Source organism: Brachyistius frenatus, unplaced genomic scaffold, assembly GCF_029030835.1.
Source record: "Brachyistius frenatus isolate BFR_SWC_R1_liver_20210118 unplaced genomic scaffold, ASM2903083v1 Contig_28, whole genome shotgun sequence".
Classification (NCBI taxonomy): domain Eukaryota; kingdom Metazoa; phylum Chordata; class Actinopteri; family Embiotocidae; genus Brachyistius; species Brachyistius frenatus.
In genome coordinates, this window is record NW_027210627.1 from 1,029,745 (window position 1) to 1,047,669 (window position 17,925).

The following is a 17,925-nucleotide window of genomic DNA, read 5'->3' on the forward strand; positions in this document are numbered from 1 at the left end:
CTCTTCCCACCTGTCCTGCATGTGTAAACACATTAGAGCTTATCTGTGGCTGTTGATACAGTCTTAACACATTTGTAAGAGATTTCAGGGACACACAGTAGCAACAAGCAGCATTGGTCACAGAGGGGTGTGTGTGTGTGTGTGTGTGTGTGTGTGTGTGTGTGTGTGTGTGTGTGTGTGTGTGTGTCTTCACAACAAATAACGTTACATTTTATAGCAGAGATAATGATGCGGTCGAAGCTTAACGGGCACTAAAAAGGGGAAAATTAGCCACAACCAGAAGCAGAAAGGTCTTGGTTTTGACGAGTTACCCAATATTGATCCCGCACCTCTAATATTTTGGTGCCCCGATGCTACGCGTTAACTCACACTGACACTAGAGTCTGGAGCGGCGTCAGACCAGGCCTAAATTCCAGGAATTCTCTTGTCTGTAGTCGTGCTCGGCCCTCTGAGGCTCTTGGATTAATAAAGCCAACATCGTGGCCTGTTCACATGCCGGCCGTGACACAGAAGCACGGTCTGCAGCGCGGCCGAGTCGGCTCAGTAAAGAATAGGATTCAAAGTTTGGTTTACGGGACAAGTTGGGAGTTACACAACTTGAACAACTGTTGCTTGAAATGCACAACTTCAGTTCAAGGAAAGCTCCAGTGCATCTTAACTTCACCAAGACGGACCACAAACAAAGCCAGTAGCCTCAAACTGCTTTGCTCATACTCTGAAGAAGAAATGATGCCCTTCAAAGCAACCTTTAATGTGACAGCACATTTCAATGAAAATCTCCATTAAACCGAGACGTTGCACGACAGCGGCCGCGCTGCACAACGGACACGTTAGTATTTGAAATTCCAGTATTCAGGTTAAATTGACACTACGGGGTGTTTGTTTCAAGATGAAAACCATCTACGTCCACACTAACGGGGCTGAAATGGCTCTTTCTATTGCTGCATTCACTGGTTACAGCCGGGGTTGTTTTAATCCTTCACCGGTGGGTCTCTGTGTTTTGATGAAGTCTGGATTCAGGAAGATGGTGATGGCCTTTCAGACTGGTCGGATGACGACTGAAGCACCTTGTAGGGATTTTCCAAATGCCAGCGGTTTTCCGGAGTCGCCGCTCGTCACTCAGGTGATACAACGTGCACGCTACCTTTGCGAGTCTTTCCATGGGCGCCCTTATTATTGTTGTTGCTCTTTCCACATGTGGAAGTAATCTTTCGCCGAGGTTAATCAGGGCCAAGCTGGACATTCCAAAAGTTATCTTTCCTTTTCCGAGAACAACAGCTGAATTAATAAATCGATGCCGCCAGGTTCTAGTTCGTCTTCGGCGCACAGAAATCAAGCGCGCCATTTCAGGTTAATAGAGCCACAGGACACAGGAAATGCTCGGTATTTGTACATGTAGACAGTAGTATCATTACAAAAATGTCAAATTCAAATGCGGCTGCTAGCATAGACAACAAGGTCTGTGATTTTTTTTTATCCATTTTGTATTAACCACCGGTAGTCAAGACATTGCTTTTAAAATAAAACGGCGTCTGTGGCGTTTTTAAAAGTCCGGAGTAGTTTTAGACGCTTGGCGCAAATCTGGCAAAAGTTATGCATATTAAAATCAAAACATATTCGCGTGGATGTAGCCTCAGCGCGCACCTCCTCCCAGCCTTCATCTCTTCTCCGTTTGGCACAGCTTTTGTTCCCCACAGAGTAAACATACTACATTCCTACCTACCTACCTAAACACTCCACATACAGCCGAGGTAACAGCGAGCGAACGCGAGCAAACAAACTCGCGTCAACTGAAATGCTGTCTGTCAGGTCTGCATAATTCAAGGAGAGTTATTGACATCCGTGTCGACAGCAGAATCAACAGCTGCACCGGTCGAGGCACCAGTCAAGGTGTGTCCATGCGGGAAAAGCAAAGATGACACACCTCGCGTGCATGCAGAAAACAGGACGTATTGGGGCAATTCAAAAGGGGAACCAACTCTACGCATCAGGGTGAATCCATTAGTCATAAAGCAGTCACGCTTGTATGACGTCTCCCACGGCTGTGGGAGAGATTTGTCAACGAGTGTTGTCGGGGTTATCCCAGTTTGGGTTCGAAACTACAAATCTGTCAGAACTGCCTGTATTCAACGTGAGGCGTTCAAAAGAGGCGTTATGGTATTTGCTTATGTCCGGCTAAGCTGTGGTTTTGTTTCCAAGGTTGTGTAACCGTTGTTCATACAATGGCAAGTTCACATATATTGCCCAAATGCCTTTCGAGCAATTGAATTTAATAAAGTCTACAATATAACGCTGCTATTTGCAACAGTTTTTGTCCAATTTAACACGCTCCTGAAAATGCCTAAAAGCCTCGTTAAAAATTAAAAGGTCTTTTAATATAAATGCAAACATTTTATTCCCTCACCGAGATCAAAAATGGCAGAGCATCGTTGTGGTGGACTCTGGCAACACCACACCTTTATCCGGGTCTAAAGAAAAGGTTCGGTTGGTTGCATTGTGGGAAATGTAGGACCCGGCGGCTTCTCTGGCTTGAATTAGGTATCTAAAATCAGAATATCTCGGCCTCAGTTGCATCTGTTTATAAATCCATTTCCTGTCACTTAAACTTTACAGAAGCTCAAAACTAAATCACGAAAGTATATTTGCTTTGTCTGCTGAATGTCGACGAGCGATGACACATCATACTCGCCTGAGTGCTTTGTGTTTACCTGGTAGTTTAAAATGTTTATCCTCTAGGCAGCAGATAAGGACCGAGTTCATTCCCAGAAGACATCAAATATTTCCTTTTAGAAGCCATTATTACAGGCCGCGTATCAACCGTGTCCAAAGCTCGTCACTGTTCCACAGATGGCTGAATTAACATATCAATTTCACGTAACCCTGCTGTTGATCTGTTTTATATTCTCTGTTGACACCAGCCGACACAAACTAAACTAAATGAGCAAATGCAGCGGCGTGTGTTTAAACTGCAAACAGATCGGGTGTGAATATTGCTTAAAACACCTTGTTTGCCTGCGTTCGTCCGTCTAAAAATCCTCCCGGGCAGATGGCTCGGTCCATTTGCCGCTGAATGGCTGCTCACTGGAGTAAGCAGAACACTTTCGGAGTTTCCTGGATACAAGGAAAAGACCAGGCTTTTGTTTTCACCATATTTGTTATGCTCGGGAGGAGTTAACATTTCACTGGGAGTAGAGTGCGATGTTAATGGAAGCTCTCTTAGTTGTTTTTAAGTCTTAAAAAAAAAAAAGAAGGAAAAAAAAGAACATGTATTGGGACACCAATATATTGTTGTACCGGTATAAAGTAAAAAAAATACTTTATACCGGTGGTTCTCAACTGGTCTAACTTCAGGAGGACCCACATTTTCCCAAAGTCAGTAGATAATGACCCACATTTTTTGAGCCATTAAACATTATTGGACAGAAGAATAGCGCCGTAATACACATTGTGTGCAGTTTAGCCAAGTTCTCACCAAAGATAGGCGACGAGATTTTTTTTTTTAAACTGTCTGCAACACTCGGGACAGCTGCCGGTTTACACCAAAGCAACACGACGAGACGGGTCAGCATCTCCACAACAACAAATCTCCGTACGTCTGTTTTAACGGTCGACTTTTCATGCTTTTTTTTTGTGCCTTAAGTTCTAAAAGTTCACACGTTCCAAAACGGTTTCATCTTGTCGCTAATTATTGGTCTGAACTGAGCGTTAGATATATGAAACGACCAACAAAAGAGCAACTAGAGCTACAAACACAAAGAAATAAAAAAAAGACCAAGCTTGTCTTGAAGTGGAGTCGTATGTGCTTTTCAAACAGCTTTAAACCGGTGAAAATCATCGAGTTCTCCTTGACGAACTGTGATCCTAACCGTGTTGACGAACTGTGATCCTAACCGTGTTGACGAACTGTGATCCTAACCGTGTTGACGAACTGTGATCCTAACCGTGTTGACGAACTGTGATCCTAACCGTGTTGACGAACTGTGATCCTAACCGTGTTGACGAACTGTGATCCTAACCGTGTTGACGAACTGTGATCCTAACCGTGTTGACGAACTGTGATCCTAACCGTGTTGACGAACTGTGATCCTAACCGTGTTGACGAACGCTCCAATGAGAGCCAACTACAGATGTGATGCATTACTGTCATGACAACGCTGCCGGCAAGCGTAAACTGCATCATGGAAAAAACATGTTCTTCTCAATAAAAAAAAAAATTAAAAAATTTTTTTTTTTTTTTTTAAAAACAAATCAGAAATTCTTTAAAAAAAAATAAAAGTTGGGACTTTTATCCCCCCCCCTCGGGAAAACAGACAGGAAACGTCAGAACAAGACGACAGATTGTGTCCCGCTTCATTAAAGTTCCTTCAGTGGAAGAATCAGGAAGCCAGAATGGTTATGTGAAAGCAGGGTGTACAGAGGAAAACCACAACATCCTGGTCCTTATCTAAGTGACGATGCTGCGTCATTCACGTGCATCTTAATTTCTAGGTCAGGAAATATCCCAGAAACTTTTGACTGCACTGAGCTGGCTCAGAAAAACTCACCCACTTCAAAAAGGAAAACATGGACACGAGTCGCTGCCAAGTAGGAAATGTGTAATCATAATCACAGTTTGGATCGTTTACATCCATAATGAAAAGATTCAAAAAGGTATTCCTGGACTTCAAAAAATCACAACCGGGCTTCGTGCTACAATCAAGCTTCACGTTAATGTCACGAGATACAAGAGTGCGCCTCACTTTAACTGAACAGCTCTGCAAATAGCTGCTTCAAACGAAGATTTGACACAATTGATGATAAAACAAGCTTTTAAAATGTGACAAATGGTCAAAGATGAAACCTGTGGTTTCCAACCTGTTTGTCTTCTGACGTCTTACAGAAAGTCAGAGCCACATGTCAGATGTCTTGTTAAAAGCTCCACCAAACGGTGATTTTTTTTTTTTTTTCCCTCTTCAGCAAAAATCAAAGAGCAGATAAAAAGTCCAACAAACAAAAATAGATTTATGCATCAGGATTTCTTTTCTTTTCTTTCCTCCGATAGTAATCATCTGCAGACACCTCACATTTACAGGCTGTTCCTGATTATAAAACAGGATATGAAGTATTTCAAACCAGCTCCAACCGCAGCAGCTCCAACCGCAACATGGTGCTCACACACACCGATGCTTCAGTATTAACAATCTAATGATATATAATAATATATCAATCAAAGGGACCAAACCAGGACTTGTACTTCAATAGTAGGTCAGTAGAGTGGGAGGTCACGGCAGAAAACACTGGACGCCTCACAGACCAGTTGACACAGGCTGAGGACAGTTTAAAAGTCTTTTTACATGAAGGACTTTCTTGTATTTTGGCTGGTCTGAGAACAGTCTATAAGTGGGTGAACTGCTGGTTTATAAACTTGACTGTCAATTTCTGACTCCACCAACACGCACTGTTTCACTTTCAAAACTGTTGCACCACGCTGCCTCTTATCTCCTCTGGAGCAGATAGATAACCGAAAAATGCCTCCATGTCGCTGTGGACAATTCAAATCCCAATGAAGTCCGAGTTCACTTCACACGCAACTGTTTGAAGACTGCGTGTAAATGCAGCTTCTTGGCACAAAGCCAGCGGAGGCTGCAGCCGGTATGAGCAAGTCACACATGGTCTCATCGCTGCTGCTGCCGCTGCCGCTAAAGGCCATCATACGTAGCTATGAATAAATCCTTACACATGAATTAAACGTGATTCGGATGAGTTTGTTTGTTTTTTCTCTCTTTTTTTTTATGGAATACATTCGTGTCTCACCGGGAGAAGATGTTGGTAGGTAGTTATTGAGCGCTTTTAAATGCGTTTTTACGAGCATCCACTCGCGCATGTCTGCGTCATGACTCACGAGCGGTGGCATCATCATCATCATCATCATCATCATCATCATATCACGGTCGTCAAGCAGCTCATTCCACAAGAAGGGACTTGAAACTCACTTGTCGCCGTCTGCTTCGCTGCCAACGCCGTCTTTCTTCAGCTGCTCGTCCAGCTCCACCGGAGCACCTTCGGTCTTCGCGCAGTACGAGCGGAACGGGGCGGCGAAGGGCGCGGTACGGAGCGGCGGGCGGCGCGAAGCGGCATGGAAGCGCTTCAGTTGAGACGGGAAAGCTCTGGCATCAACGGAGGCGGTGCCGAAGCGGTAGTGGCGGGTCGGAAACCAGGTCTTCTGGCTACAGCCGAGAAGGGGACGCCTCAGGGTGGTTTCAAACAACTCCTTAAGCCCTGTGGAAAACCTAAAATGTAACATCTCAATCCTGTCAAGCGATGAGAGAGAAATATATCCGGTAGCAACTGCGGAGCTCTTCACTGACGACTCCGACCACGTTGACTGTCTGAGAGGCGATGACTCACGGACTCGTGCGTTCCAAAATAAATAGAGCCGCACGTTCACGCCCCCCGCCGCTCATTGGTGGAAACATAGTGACGTCGCCGGTTAACCATATTTTATAACAATCTGAAGTTAGCTATTGGACACTTTTCCTGTCAATCAATTCTTGTTCTGTTTTTTTGACCTCTTGGCAAGGTCTTTTCCTTCTACAGTTGATAAATATTAAATACTGTACTAATCAATACTTAAATAAACGGATGTGGCCTGTTAGTGAATGTGTTTTTACAAAATGTTTAATAAATTGTCTATCTATCTATCTATCTATCTATCTATCTATCTATCTATCTATCTATCTATCTATCTATCTATCTATCTATCTATCTATCTATCTATCTATCTATCTATCTATCTATCTATCTATCTATCTATCCATCTATCTATCTATCTACAGCTTAATAATCACAGATAGCAGACAGCAGATAAATCTGAGAGCTCATCAGATGATTACTGACAGAGGAAAGAAGTGAAAAATAACTCCAAATGTGACCCTGACTACATTGATTTTTGTAAGACATAAAAATCCCAAAAGGTTGGAAACCACTGGTTTAATCTTTCCCAATGTTCACATTTTTAAGGGTTTATTATATTATATTATCCACTGTGTCTAAATCTTCATCTGAAAAGTAACTAAAGCTGTCAAATGAGTAAAAAAAATAAGATATTTCCCTCTGAAGTGTGTTGGAGTGGAAGTATAAAGCAGCATTCAAATGGAAATATTCAAAGTAAAAGTGTCTTATATATGACCCTAAATAGACTACTTGAGTAAATGTACTTAGTTACTTTCCTCCTGGTATCCACTAGATTAGATATGTAAAATTATAAATAAGGCTCTATGAGGCGAGAAGCAGTGTACCTGTAGCCCAGCTGTACCTCCTCTTGATTTTATATAGTCAAATAAAACAATTGTGATGCAGACTTAATCTTGTATGTTTTTACGTATTTTCCTCCTCCAGTTAGTTATCCATTTATTCCACGTAATCTAAACTGGGGTTTTCCGTGCCCTGAGTATAGTCTGTCAGGAAGACCTCAGGCACCGTGCTGCGTCCTAACATCCATCATCGGCACCACAAAGCTTCTCCGGTCCAATTAGAGGTGAATGAAGCAGGGTCACGGCCGAGACTTGGCCCACTCACTTATGGTGAGAAAGGTTCGATTTGTGCGCTATCCTGACAGTCTAAACTCAGGGCATATTAGTGTTTCTTCCGATTCGGCAGCAGCTCCCTACGACGAGTTCAAACGTCACTTATTCTCGCAGAAGTTGCCACGAATGCACAGAGGCGTGATGTGGAAGTTAGTGAGCTGCACACTGTGGCTCTTTGTGTCCTCTCAACTCAGTTCATGGGCCGTCCGGGCCTCTGAAGACGAGCTGGAAGGCGAGGTGAAGACTGAAGTTGTATTTAAACCCGAGGAGTGCGATCAGAGGAGCAAGAGAGGAGATCTGATCAACGCTCATTACGATGGGTACCTCGCCAAAGATGGTTCCCAGTTCTACTGCAGGTTGGTGGCTTGAGAAGGGAAAAAAAAAAAAAAAAAAAAGATTTATTCCAAATGCACCCTCCCTGATTGGATGTTGTTTTTTTGTTTCTGAATTATTTCTGTTTCAGCCGCTCAGACAAAGAAGGCCACCCTCAGTGGTTTGTGCTGGGTGTCGGACAAGTCATCAAGGGCCTTGACATCGGGATGATAGACATGTGTCCTGGAGAGAAGCGAAAAATAACCGTCCCATCCTCCCTGGCGTTCGGAGAAAAAGGAAAAGGTGAATAAATGCAAGAGACTGTGGTTTCTGTTTTCTGTGTGTCCCTCAAAAGAAGCTCAAAGTTGCAGAGTGTTTTAAAGGTTTAGTAAGTTGACCCAGTCATGTTGATGCATGTATAGACTGTATATCCAGTTATGTGTATATTGTCTATTATTGGTCCAGTGGTTGAAGAGCTGCCTTCATGCTGTCTTGTCTTCTTTTACAGCACTTTAGCTGAGAGGGCATCACATCCCTCGCAGTGTTTGCTTCTCATCTCTCCACGGCATGTGTACTGTAAGCATGCACAGGGGTTGAGAGGTCTCTACTTTTGTCTCTTCCTTGCATGCATTAAAAAAAAAAATGTAACAGTCTTTCTTTTACATTTGGTTCCTTTTTACTGCAAACCTCCTCGCTTCTTTGTGTTATTTGATGCTGGTGTTGCATTTAAGGTTGCTGTGGAGGCAATAGTTTTGCTGAGTTTGCATGCTTTTGTTTCCCCTGTACCAGTTTGCTTCATAATTACCAACAATACACATATCTAAGGCTCTGCTTCTCTTTTCTTCTCAGTAAAAAAATCACCACTGATTGCATGTTGCTTTATTATTCAATTCGATTTGATCAATTTTATTTATATAGCGCCAAATCACAAGCCTGATGCGAACCAAACCCAAGCGAAGAAAACTGACCCTGTGAGCGACGGTCGGTGCAGCCAGGCTACCAAATCACAACACAGGTTATCTCGGGGAACTTAACACAGTAAAGTCCTTACTACAGAGCTTTACAACATTATACAGAGGAAACAAACAATTCAATAATTCCCACGTAAACTAGGAGGAGAAATCTCCAACACAGGCAAGGAAAAACTCCCTTTTAATCGGAAGAAACCTTCCACAGAACCAGGCTGAGAGGTGGGCGGAGCATCGGCCTCCACTGGTTGGGGTTGATTCCTGCTGGATTAACGTGTTGAATCAGTTTCGGTCTTTTACTGAACATTTTTGCATAATTTTGCTCCTAAAACCAAATCACACTTGTGTTTTGTTCATTTCAACATAAAGTCTGAAAAATGCAGCTGAACCACCAATCAGATAAAAGAAAAATGTGTCTCCTTGGATCCAACTTCACAATTCCAGCCTATAAACTAATAGAAATGTTCAATAATCATAAATCCTCTTTCTGGTATTATAACTGCACATGCTCTTTTAAATTCTTGACGTTCTGTTTATTTGTATCCTCTGACTGAAAAAGGTCCCGTGCCGCCCAATGCTACTGTGGTCTTTGAGGTGGAGGTCTTCGCCGTGTCCCGCGGGCCTCGCAGCATGGAGGCCTTTGGACGGATGGACGTTGATAAAGACAGAAGTCTCACAAAGGATGAGGTAACTGAACTTTAACTGTTGTAACTGTAGTTATAACAGCTAAATGTAAAAAAAAGAATATTACTTTGTCAATCCACAACATAGTCATAATTGTATTATCAATAGCACATTAAAAAAGAAGACAAAAGAAGTTAATGGCCTGCTTCTAATATCATTTGCAGTGATTTATTCTGCTAGTGTGGCACAACAGGGGTTTGTTATATAATGTTATTTATTCTGAAGTGTTAACAGTAATGTGTTCCTTTTGTTTTCAGGTAAAAGAATACCTGAAACTGGAGTATGAAAGAACTGGGAAGCCTCGTGATGAGCCTTTCTACGAGAAGATCATGGCCGACATATTCCGCAAGACCGACAACGACAAAGACGGACTGATCAGTGCGAAGGAGTACAATATTTATGAACACGATGAGCTCTAGTGTTGCAGGGTATTTTTGTAGTTTATTGATTATTTAGAGAACAAAACAAAATAGGCAATGAAACGAAAGGGAATATCCGACTACAGAAGTTCTCACTGTTTCATGTGTTTAGGATTTTTTTATTTTTTATTATACCCAATTCCTGTCAACACTTCACCACTTCTACTTCAGTTGGTTTCCATGCTTTTCCAAAAATACCCTTTGAAATCCCCACTTTTGTAGAAACTACTGTGGGAGTACAGAAGTGTATCACTTCCTTTTCTGTGTTTTTTTTTTTAAATTTTCCCATATTATTCTTCAGCATCAGTTCAGTGGCACAAATACAAAGGGACATTTTTTACTGATGTTTTGGAAATGTTTTAGCTTTTAGTCAATTTGTGATTGATTTTTCCTTTAAAAAACCGGAAATGATATCAAGAACGGAGACGTTTGGAGTCCTTGTCTCCCATCCTGCAAAGTAGCATCTCAATTTTAATACTAAGTATTAATGTGTGCAGGTACGGGCTACTGTGATACCTACTTTTGTGCAAATACCACTAAATTTGAGCATTTAAAGTTTCTTTATTTTTTAAGTTTTGGTAAACATGGATTCAGTTTGCAGGTTCAATGTTGTGAAAACTGAAACTGTAACTTGACTATCTTGTGATTTGAGGTTTAGCAAGACACAAGAAGAAAGTGAATTTTCTGCCCTGTAAACTGCACTGTCACATCATTGTACAGCTCCACGGGTGACTCCAGTTTGAAAGATTTAAAATGAATCTTATCAAAATATTTCTCAGATAGGAAGTCCAATAAAAACAAGTGTGAAATAATTTAAATGTTTGAATATATCTGATTATGAAATGCACATTCAAGTTTTATGTATTTATGTGGTTAAAACCAAAATTTGTACTGCAATTGAACCAAATTTTGCATTTTGGAGCAAAGTAAACAGTGCATGTGAAAAACTACAATACAAAAAGAACAAGAGACATCATGGATTTCAGCTGAGGTGGATGTAACAGACATGTGAGCTTGTACCTGAAGACAAACATCATATTTCAGAAGATATCCTGTCCTGAAATCACCAGTCACTTCTTCTGTCAGTGTTTTTTCTTTGCTAATTCTGTAATAAATGCATTTTGTTTAGTTGGAACAACTGTTGTTCAACTGTCTGTTGAAGTGCAAGTACAGTAGCTCACCACTAGAGGGTGGTAGTGCTGAGCCAATAACATAAACAAGTATGTGCCTCATAAACTGTATATAAAATGGTCTATGGACTCATGTCTTCCTGACAGTGACACTTAAGTAGATGCAGAACAACTTTTATAATAGATTTAGTATTAAATCATCTCCTCATCAAACCTTCCTGCTTTATATATTTGACTACAAACTAAGTACAGACATGGCTTCTATCTTATTTAAAATAAGAATCACTTTAAATTAAAGTGTCCTTTATTACAGGAGGCGGTAAAACTGGTTTAAATTTTGGCAGTGATGGTTCAATAACATAGAAAAGATTGGATTTACTCATGGAATCACAGTAAAAATGTGTTTCCTTCTTCAGGTATCAACAGCTGACTACTGTATGGGTTATTCCACATGAATGACCTTCAGTGTAAAACAGTTATTTCTGGCCAAGACACATGGAAATCATCGAATAAATAGTAACTGTGAAGGAATTTTCCTTCATCGTTGGGTTTCTCAAGCAGCCTCTGAGTAAAGGAGAAGACACTCCTAAAAGAAAGGTTTGTTATGAATATAGAAGGAAGCAGTCTCGGGTGTTTCAAGGATGAGAATCTGGAAAATGTAGAACATCATGTGGGGAAATAATAAAGGTGATGAAAGAGACGTTGTTCGGAGCGGCAAGAAGAAAGTTGGAGGGATTGCAGTCTATGTGAACGAGAGGTGGTGCAATCCTGACCACGTGTGTGAAGGAACGTTTCTGTAGCCCGGACATTGAACTTCTAGCCGTGGGGATGCGCCCGTATTATTTACCGAGGGAGTTCACGTCCGCCATTGTTATCGCTGTGTACGTTCCTCCATCAGCTGTGGTCACCATCTACTCCACTGTGTCCAAACTGCAGACTAAGCATCCCGGTGCATTTTTGGCAGTTACTGGAGACTTTAACCAGTCTGGATAAAGTACTGCCAACTTTGCACCAGTATGTGAACTGCCCCACAAGGAACAATACAACTCTGGACTTACTGTATGCTAATGCCATGGATGCATACAGTCCTACTGCCCTTCCCCCCCTTGGTAGATCAGACCACAACCTGGTCCTGCTGACTCCCAGGTATGTCCCCCTGGTGCAGAGGCAGCCTGTGACCACCAGGACTGTGAGGAGGTGGACACAGGAGGCTAAAGACGCCCTGCAGGACTGCTTTGAGTCCACGGACTGGGATGTGCTGTGTGGACCACATGGGGAGGACATCAACAGCATGACGGACTGTATCACAGAATACATCAAATTCTGTGAACACACCACCGTACCATCCCGGGCTGTACACTGCTTCCCCAACAATAAGCCGTGGCTCACCAGTGACCTGAAGGTGCTTCTTAATAAGAAGAAAGCAGCCTTCAGGTCTGGGGACAGGGAGGAGCTCAGGAGAGTGCAGCGCCACCTGAAGGAGAAGATGAGGGAGTGCAAGGACTCCTACAGGAGGAAGCTGGAGGCCAAACTCCAGCAGAACAACGTGAGGGAGGTGTGGACCGGTATGAAGGAGATTACTGGGTTCAAGGGGAGAGAGAGACAACCAGGGGGAACCTGGAGAGGAACGACCAGGGGGAACCTGGAGAGGAACAACCCGGGGGAACCTGGAGAGGAACAACCAGGGGGAACCTGGAGAGGAACAACCCGGGGGAACCCGGAGAGGAACAACCAGGGGGCTCCCTGGAGAGGTCCAATGAGCTAAACTGTTTCTTCAACAGGTTTAGTTCACCACTCTCATCTGTCTCCTCCACACCTTACACCTCCCAAACACCTCTGCTGCCTCCCCCCCCTTCCCCCTCTGCCCCCCTGGTGAGCTGCATAGAGCCCTCAATCTCAAAGGGCTCTTCCTCCATCGACATCATGACCCCCCCTCCTCTGTGACGACTGGCCAGGTTAGGAGACAGCTGGAGAGACTCCACCAGCGCAAGGCTGCAGGGCCTGACGGCATCAGCCCCGGGGTCTTGAAGACCTGACGGCATCAGCCCCGGGGTCCTGAAGACCTGCGCCGCCCAGCTGGCTGAGGTCCTACAACACCTCTTCAACCTGAGCCTGAAGCAGGAGGAAGTCCCGGTGCTGTGGAAAATGTCCTGCCTGGTTCCTGTACCGAAGAAGACGACTCCATCTGGCCTCAACGACTACCGACCGGTTGCCCTCACATCTCATGTGATGAAGGTGCTGGAGAGGCTGGTCTTGGCCCACCTCAGGCCGCTGGTGAGATCTTCTCTGGACCCTCTGCAATTTGCGTACCAGCCTCATGTGGGAGTGGACGACGCCATCATCTACCTGCTGCAACGAGCTCAGTCTCACCTGGATGGAACCGGTGACTCTGTGAGAATCACTTTCTTTGATTTCTCCAGTGCATTCAACACCATCCAACCACTGCTACTGAGTGAGAAGCTGCGGGTGGTGGGGGTGGACGTGTCCACCGTCTCCTGGATCAATGACTATCTGACAGGCAGACCACAGTTTGTCCGTTTGGGCGGTGTCCTGTCTGATACGGTGGTCAGTGGTACTGGAGCTCCTCAGGGAACTGTTCTGTCTCCCTTCCTGTTCACCTTATACACAACTGACTTCCAGAACAACTCAGAGTCCTGCCATCTGCAGAAGTTCTCTGATGACTCTGCAGTGGTAGGATGTATAAGGGATGGACGGGAGGATGAGTACAGGGCAGTAGTGGAGGACTTTGTGGAGTGGGCGGGAAGAAATCACCTGCTCCTGAACGTGGCCAAGACCAGAGAGATGGTGGTCGACTTCAGGAGGAAGACGACGGCTCCACAACCGCTGAGAGTTCTGGGAGAGGAGGTGGACATGGTTGAGGAGTACAAGTACCTGGGTGTCTCCATGACAACAGACTGAACTGGAAGACCAACATCAACGCTGTCTACAAGAAGGTGATGAGTCGACTCTTTTTCTTGAGGAAACTTCGATCCTTCAATGTGTGCAGCGAGATGTTGGAGATGTTCTACCAGTCTGTTGTGGCCAGTGAACTGTACTTCGCTGTGGTCTGCTGGGGGAGCAGCATTGGAGCCGGTGACACCAACAGACTTAACAAACTGGTTAAGAAGGCCGGCTCCATCATCGGCTACAAACTGGACAGCCTGGAAAAGGTGGTGGAGAGGAGGACGCTGAACAAACTATTGTCCATATTGGATAATCCTGTCCACCCTCTCCACCTGCTGCAGGGACAGAGGAGGACGTTCTCTAAAAGATTCCTCCAGCTCCGCTGTCACAAGGACAGATACAGGAGATCATTCCTGATACAGGAGATCGTTCCTGATATAGGAGATCATTCCTGATACAGGAGATCATTCCTGATACAGGAGATCATTCCTGATACAGACTGTACAATAACTCACCTCTGGCAAAATCCATCACATAACAATAACACTGTTGACTGTGTTTCTTGGTTGTTTGTATATAATATATATAGATATATACTGTACTGTATATACTGTGCATTTTATATTTTATATTTAATATTTTTTACTGCTATTTTACTGCTATTTTATTGCTTTTCTATTATTCTATTATTATCTTATTGCTTCTGTATGCTGCTGTAGTGAAAAATTTTCCCCTCGGGGATTAATAAAGTAACTACCTAACCTAACCTAACCTGACCTAAGACACACACACGTTTTTTAAGACATCTGATGGTTTTCTGAGGCTTCTTTTCACAACACTAAACATTCACCTCATGAGTTGTAAAGGTGTGAAACCCCTTCGTAGAACTGCTGACAGCTTTAATTTCTGATCACAAGCACATTGTTTGGTCGGCTAGATTTCAATAACCTGAAATCGTTCATTGTCGTAAAAGGAATAAATTCAATTGAGATGTCTGAAAAAAATATTTATTAATAAATAGCTGCATAATTTGCTGTTTACATTTTGCACATACACAGTATACTGCATATACATTGTCTGAATTGGGAAAATCTAGCAGTCAGTCAGTCAGTTGGGGATCTTCATCCTGACTGAAGGCAACCTGATCGCTGCTGCCTTCACCTCGGCTGTGATGTCAACACCTAGCGGTGCCCTGCAACGCAACATCTCTGTGAGCCGGTGATGACTTACAGATGAAAAAAAAGGAGAAGAATATTTCTGTTTTGAGCCTCTGCAGACTCTTAACTGAAATGTTGACTTACTTTGGCTCATAGCAGACGTCCACACTCGGAGGGAGGATCCCTTTCCCTTCTCTCAGACGCTCAACGCCGTTCCTGTTTAAATAAAAAAGTTTGCCTCAGGTGAGCCGAATGAAATCAGATTATTCACCGTTGAAGCTCAGATGATCCTGACAGCACCGTACCATGCGATCATCACTCCGTTGTCGGTGCAGAATTTGGCGGGAGGACAGAGCAGGCGCAGTCCCGTCGCCTCGGTGATGATCGCCAAAGCCTTGCGGATGTACTGATTGCTTGCAACTCCTCCGGACACCACCTTAAAAAAAAAACAACAGGAAACCTTTAAATCTGAACATGTGTCATTCATGTTCATATTTAAATAATAAGACGGATGTATTTTATGTTGTTCTTACTGTCTCAGTTCATGAGATGACTAAAAGCAGCAATGTGTTAGTTCGACTGTCAGTACTTCCCTGAAAAAAGCTGACAGCTGCAGTTTTTTTTGCAAATCTTACACGAACAAGAAAATGATATGCTGTGTTCCAGATGACATACTTCCCTTAGTACACTAACAAATAGTACTCTTACATGTCGGGACTCTTAATTGTGTCTTGCACTGGAAATCACCTCAACATGTGAACACATCACCCGCCAAAATAACTGCAGCTTTAATTATTTTACCCAGAAATCGACGTGTTTTCGTTTCCTCTGTTTAACACACTATGAACACACTGACGTTGTGTTCAGGAACAACTGCCGCTTCCTCAGACACCTTAATTTGAAAATTCTTTTACGTCTGTGGCCCCGCCCCTTCCTCTACGGAGCCAAGTTTTGCGTCAAGTGTCCACACTTCTTTTTTGGACCGTTTTGAGTGCATCATCCTGGTACTTGTAGGACACTGCGTGTTTTTGTACTTGACAATGTGGACGCACTTATGAACTCAAAATAGTGAGTGTTTGTGCACAAATACACCATTTGGAAAACAGCAATAGAATATTGATCTACTGTATATTTGGTTTACATGTGTAGTTTAGGCTTTCATCGACAGTCATTAAAGTAGAAGCAAGCTGGAGTCATTTTTGTTGTCACGTATCTCTCGAGGATCAACACAAGAACTGAAGCAATCGGATTTTTTTTATTCGTTCACTCACCAACGTGGGGCTGCCGGACGTCAGCAGGCCGTTCGCCTTACAGAACAAGATGGCACGATGGGTTCGCTTTGCAAGGTGAGAGGCGACAGTGTGCTGTGTGGCGGCGGCAATGTCATTCACACATGTCAGCAGCGTGCCCTGTTCTACACCTACAGAGGGAGGTTTACAGGAGGAACTCCTTTACACGGGACAAAAGGTTACGGCTGTCAATCAGGAATCTTTTGTGCACTTTCATACCTTCTTCAGCCTCTTTTTTCACTATTGTCATCGTAATGTGGTTCCGCAGTCCAGCAAAAGAGAAGCAGCAGTCAGGCGTTTGTCCCATAGGCGTCCTGAAACGGAACCTCATTCTGTCTCCGTCCTTCGCCAGAAGCTCGATGGCCTGTCCTCCATTCAGTGTGGAGCACTGCGGGTGTTTTATGAGGGACAAACGTCTGGCCACCTGTCAATCCACACGACACACCGTTTGATTTTTACATCAGAAGCTCCAACATAAGTCAAATGTTTAGTCTAAGATCTCACTTTATCCAGTGTGTCTCCCGGAGCTTCATCCAGCGCGTGACCCAACAGCAGAAAGTCATCGACCCCCCGAGCCACGGCGAGGAGCGAGTGGCCACCGGAGACGAGGAGGACCAGGAAGGGGAAGGCGACGGGCTGGAGCATCCTGACAGTCAGTGCGTGGGCCTCCATGTGGTGGATGGGGATGAACGGCTTGTCGTGCCGCCTCACAAACCGCTGACTGAACTCGAGACCGACGCCCAAGCTGAGGGCCAAGCCTGGCTTCACCGTGGTGGCCACAGCTGAGAGCTGGCCGGGGGTCACGCCGCTCCTCTCCAGGGCCTCTTGCACCACTCGCTCTATGTTCTCTCTGTGGAGCCGTTGAGCCACTGGGGGGATGATGCCACCGGTCCTGCAGCATCCAAGAAGGAGTCAAGACAAAGCTTTAAACAGAATCATAATGTGAATCCAGCTCTGACACCCACCTCAGATGTATTTCTTTCTGTGAATGCAGAGACTCTCCCAGGATTGCACCCGTCTCGGCCAACACGGCAGCTCCAGTGTCATCGCAGCTTGTCTCAATGCCCAGAACCAGACGGGAGCAGGAGGCTTTTCCAAATGAACAGAGTGCGTGTCTGCACTGCAGCAGCCTCAGCAGGATGTTTGCTTTTGGATGGAACATGGTCACAAAACTTATGTTCCACCTGTGAGTTAAAAAAAAAGTCTAATAATTCAGGGTGACCTTACCTCAGGTCCCACCTAATGTTAAACTAACATGGTAGTAATAAAAGGCTTTAGACGAACGAACTCATGTCAGAAAACATTAAAAGCACCTTGTGTTGCACGTGAATTCATAGATTTACGTACTTTTCATTCGTGCTCAAACGCCGTCTGACTGCGTCACATGTAAATAATTCCGTCCGCCACTAAATTAATGACCTTACATATAGCTAGTTTACAGACGCTGACAAAAAAGGTGTGCCAACAACCTAATATTATACCTTTCAAAAATAAAAA

The 17,925-nt window shown here is 44.0% G+C and overlaps 3 protein-coding genes across 4 annotated transcripts in view; 1 reads left to right on the forward strand and 2 right to left on the reverse strand.

The window, feature by feature from the left end:
- Positions 1 to 6,381, reverse strand: part of glsb (glutaminase b) — a 35,241-nt gene extending 28,860 nt beyond the window's left edge. Inside the window, exon 1 of one of the 2 annotated variants that reach the window (XM_069698780.1) lies at positions 5,973 to 6,381. In XM_069698780.1, the coding sequence (XP_069554881.1) occupies positions 5,973 to 6,283 (311 nt within the window). In that variant the 5' untranslated portion in view covers positions 6,284 to 6,381. The remainder of the gene's footprint in view (positions 1 to 5,972) is intronic. The other variant, XM_069698779.1, reaches the window with a different exon arrangement.
- Positions 6,382 to 7,690: 1,309 nt separating this feature from the next.
- On the forward strand, positions 7,691 to 10,212 carry fkbp7 (FKBP prolyl isomerase 7). The gene is made up of 4 exons (XM_069698784.1): positions 7,691 to 7,921; positions 8,029 to 8,180; positions 9,405 to 9,532; positions 9,787 to 10,212. The coding sequence occupies exons 1-4, from the start codon at positions 7,692 to 7,694 to the stop codon at positions 9,946 to 9,948; spliced, it is 672 nt and encodes a 223-aa protein (XP_069554885.1). The 5' UTR covers position 7,691; the 3' UTR covers positions 9,949 to 10,212.
- A 4,761-nt stretch (positions 10,213 to 14,973) lies between these two features.
- Positions 14,974 to 17,897, reverse strand: osgepl1 (O-sialoglycoprotein endopeptidase-like 1). Its single transcript, XM_069698786.1, has 8 exons — positions 17,776 to 17,897; positions 17,394 to 17,612; positions 16,933 to 17,320; positions 16,648 to 16,852; positions 16,411 to 16,559; positions 15,445 to 15,575; positions 15,284 to 15,355; positions 14,974 to 15,174 (listed from the first exon to the last, which is right to left on the reverse strand). The coding sequence occupies exons 2-8, from the start codon at positions 17,588 to 17,590 to the stop codon at positions 15,090 to 15,092; spliced, it is 1,227 nt and encodes a 408-aa protein (XP_069554887.1). The 5' UTR covers positions 17,591 to 17,612; positions 17,776 to 17,897; the 3' UTR covers positions 14,974 to 15,089.
- Positions 17,898 to 17,925: the final 28 nt, after the last annotated feature.